This window comes from Verticillium alfalfae, genomic scaffold, assembly GCF_000150825.1.
Source record: "Verticillium alfalfae VaMs.102 supercont1.4 genomic scaffold, whole genome shotgun sequence".
Classification (NCBI taxonomy): domain Eukaryota; kingdom Fungi; phylum Ascomycota; class Sordariomycetes; order Glomerellales; family Plectosphaerellaceae; genus Verticillium; species Verticillium alfalfae.
This window is the reverse complement of record NW_003315035.1, coordinates 970,635-973,955: the sequence shown is the minus strand read 5'-3', so window position 1 is coordinate 973,955 and position 3,321 is coordinate 970,635. Positions and strand designations below refer to the sequence as shown.

At 61.0% G+C, this 3,321-nt stretch overlaps 3 protein-coding genes across 3 annotated transcripts in view; 2 read left to right on the top strand and 1 right to left on the bottom strand.

Moving 5' to 3' along the window:
- Window positions 1-769, top strand: part of VDBG_03729 (conserved hypothetical protein) — a gene marked incomplete at both ends in the record, with an annotated part of 2,808 nt that extends 2,039 nt beyond the window's left edge. Inside the window, one exon of the mRNA XM_003005730.1 lies at window positions 348-769. Coding sequence (XP_003005776.1) covers window positions 348-769 — 422 coding nt within the window. The remainder of the gene's footprint in view (window positions 1-347) is intronic.
- Window positions 770-1,419: 650 nt separating this feature from the next.
- VDBG_03728 (conserved hypothetical protein) lies at window positions 1,420-2,062 on the bottom strand (the record flags this gene model as incomplete). Its single annotated transcript, XM_003005729.1, has 2 exons — window positions 1,420-1,623; window positions 1,713-2,062. 2 exons carry the CDS (start codon window positions 1,761-1,763, stop codon window positions 1,420-1,422), a joined length of 255 nt encoding a protein of 84 aa, XP_003005775.1.
- A 610-nt stretch (window positions 2,063-2,672) lies between these two features.
- VDBG_03727 (conserved hypothetical protein) overlaps window positions 2,673-3,321 on the top strand; it is a gene marked incomplete at both ends in the record, with an annotated part of 1,084 nt that continues 435 nt past the window's right edge. The window contains one exon of the mRNA XM_003005728.1: window positions 2,673-3,233. Coding sequence (XP_003005774.1) covers window positions 2,673-3,233 — 561 coding nt within the window. The remainder of the gene's footprint in view (window positions 3,234-3,321) is intronic.

The following is a 3,321-nucleotide window of genomic DNA, read 5'->3' as shown; positions in this document are numbered from 1 at the left end:
CCCACCTACTACTACGGCGTCGGCACCGAGCTCGACATTGCGCAAGGCGGTGCAGTGCTACACCGGCGCTTCCGACTACTCGCAGAGCGCCCAAGCCCTGTGGAATTTGGGATGGATGCATGAGCACGGCATTGGCCTGACGCAGGACTACCACCTCGCCAAGCGTTTCTATGACCAGGCGCTCGAAGTCAACGAGGAGGCCTACCTGCCCGTGAAGTTGACGCTGCTCAGGCTGCGCCTGAAGAGCGCCTGGAACACTTTCACCCGTGGACCCATTCATTCCATCCAAGACGATCCTGGTACGTGATCTGGCGCACAGCCTGCCGTCTGACTTTGAAGAACCACAGCTAATGTGAATGCAGAACCCAAGAAGGACTGGTCGCTGGGTGAATGGATCTCGAATTTCATGAAGGATGACAACGCATTCTGGAACCAGGAAGACTTTTACGACGACATCTACGACGACACGGCAGCGCACGCCGAGGCTGGCGATGACTTTATCTTTGAGGACGACATGACGGAGAGTCTCCTCATCGTCTTTATCGGTATCTGCCTCGTGCTTCTGCTCTACTACCGCCAACAGATGCAGCAACGCCACCGCCGAGACGAAGAGGCGAGGCGCCTCCAGCAGCAGCAGCAGGGAATGGCACCGAATGCGCAGGCTCAGCAGCCGCCGCCGCCGCCACCGGCGCAAGAGGACCCAGGCATGTTCCCGCCTGAGGGCAACCCTGCGTTCAACGACTGGGTTGCAGGGGGTGTTGGGCATTGACGGCCGGTCGTGTGAAGGGAGCAAGGCAGCCTGGTATGGGATAGAGGAAGTTCTAGGAGAAGGAGCATGCATAGCAAGCAATCATGAATGCATTTCCTCGGTTGGATAACCGTTGTATGAGTACTTTCCGGTTAGGTGTCTGTCGTGATTGCCATTCCTCATGTGTGACGCCACAACAGAATTGCAACAGGGGAACATTGTTCCATTCAACGCTGTAGAGACATACAACACCATGTGCGTGACAAGCCGAAATAAAACCGCCTCGTCAAACCGAGCTCATCAACCATGACCAAACCATGCAAAAACCTAGTGCTATCCTTACAAATATTAGTACCCCAGAACGCCTCGCCAGTGGGGTTGGAAGGGTCCGCGAAGAGCTGCAACGACTCTCGACACCACAGCCAGCCTTCGTCCGCGCCTCTCAAGGGGGTATGGCGACATTGAAAAAAAAAAAAAAAAAGGAAGGGGAGAAAATGAGAAGAAAAGAAACCCCACCTCGCCCGCCGTCCCTGCTCCCTGCCCCGACTCCTGTTCCTGGGTCTGAAAATAAAAAAGCATCGCAGTATGGTTTCTCGCCATCGTGCTCCTCGGGCAGGAACACGCAACCCCACGAACAGCCGTCCCCCCAATAGCCACCCCCCGGGACACGCCTATCCGTATCGCGGGCCCTGTTGCGGCGGCGGTTGTTGGCCCCAGCCCTGCGGTGGGTGTCCCTGCGGAGGCGGCACCGGGTATCCGCCGCCTCCGCCGTTGGCCATGCCCATGACGTCCGGACGGTTCTCGAGCGGCTGGGCAAAGTTGCAGATGCTGCAGACGACATCGGTGTAGCCCTTCATGGACAAGGGGACGACGGGCTGCGGCACGCACTCGTTAGCTGATGCGAACTGTTTTGAATGGAGGGGGACAGGAGCCCCCTCGCTGGGCGGGGAGAGTCGAAACGTACGATCCAACAAAAGGTGAACCAGGGATGCGTCTTGATGACATGGCCGGCCATGTTGCCCACAGTTGTAGCACTGGCAGACGATGCCCTCATAGCCGGCGACCTGCTTGCGGAAGGTGTGCTCGCCGCACACGAAGAAGAAGAACATGGCTGCGGCAGGGTCGAGGTCGAGGCAGCGGCAGCGGCAGCAACAGTAGCACGTTGGCGATCTGCGGCTGATCTGATGCGACGGAGAGAGCGGTGTCGCAAGGCGTGTCTCGGACGATGCGGCTGGGTTGGCGCGCCGTGAAGAAGATGAGATGTGTCGCGCAACTTGAGCGACCCGTCTGCGTAAGGTGGCGTGATGAGTCGGCAAAGGTGATGTCAGGATCGTGGTCTGTCCCCAGGGTTGACGAAGGTTGGGGGGCGCAAGAAGTGAAAGGGAGGTTCAACGTTCAACGTTTGGGCGCCAGGCTCCAGGCTCCAGACTACAGGCTCAGGCAGGCCTAGACGTAGGAAGCACCGGAGCGCGGGAGGCCCTTGCGGGGCGAGATGCAAGGTTGAAGCCCACGGCTCCGATTGGGTCGAGGCCTGGCACTTACGCAGCAGGGGGCAGTGCAGGCTTGGCACCACTGGGGCAGGTGCGACCCGTCCAAGCCGTCTCCCCTGACGAACACGTCCAGCGCGCTGGGGCAGGCACAACCGTAGCAGCCACAGCGGGGTCACCCGCTAAGTCGCTAGCTGCAGGGCTGGCTCGCTGTAGAGCAGCGATCTACCTGCCTGAAGTACCTACGAGCTTCTTTCAGTCATCAGATTTTTGCCTTGCCGAACCTTCAGAACCTGACGATAGCTTCAACATCAGGCCTTCCCCGCCCCTCTCATCCCATCGTTGCACGCCAGACACGGACACTACACTCCAGCGTCTTCCACTCGACCATCTCACGTCTCCCCACACTGCAGCCAATGCTCAACCCATAGCCCGCAATGCTGTACGACCTCAATATCCCCTGGTCCCCCTCGACCACGACCCGAGACCTCGAGAACACCATCACGTTCAGCGCAGCCCTCGGCTACAACGTCATCGCCCTGAACCACATAATAGACGGGCCGCTGCCGTCGACCATCACGAACCCGCTGCCGAAGCTCGACGTCGATGCTCCCTCCACATCATCATCATCATCATCATCATCCGCGAGGGCGCCGCAACCAGCAAACCCAACGACCCCGCGCCGCCCGACCATCCTCCACCGCGCGACCCTCGTCTACTCCGACCCGGCCCAGAACCACCGCATGCCCAGCCTCGCGGCCGCCTACGACCTCCTCGCCGTCCGCCCGACCAACGAGCGCGCCTTCACCTCCGCCTGCCTGGCCCTCGCCGACCCGGCCCTCATCTCCCTCGACCTGACGGCGCGCTTCGACTTTCACTTTCGCCCCAAGCCCTGCATGGCCGCCGTCGCGCGCGGCGTGCGCTTTGAGATCTGCTACGCCCACGCCCTGCGCGGCGGCGCTGCGGGCGGCGGTCCCGACGCGGCGCAGGCGCGCGCCGCCTTCATCGCCAACTTTCAGGCGCTCGCTCGAGCGACGCGGGGGGGCCCGGGCCCCGAAAACCGCTCCAAGGCAAAAAAGGCCCCTT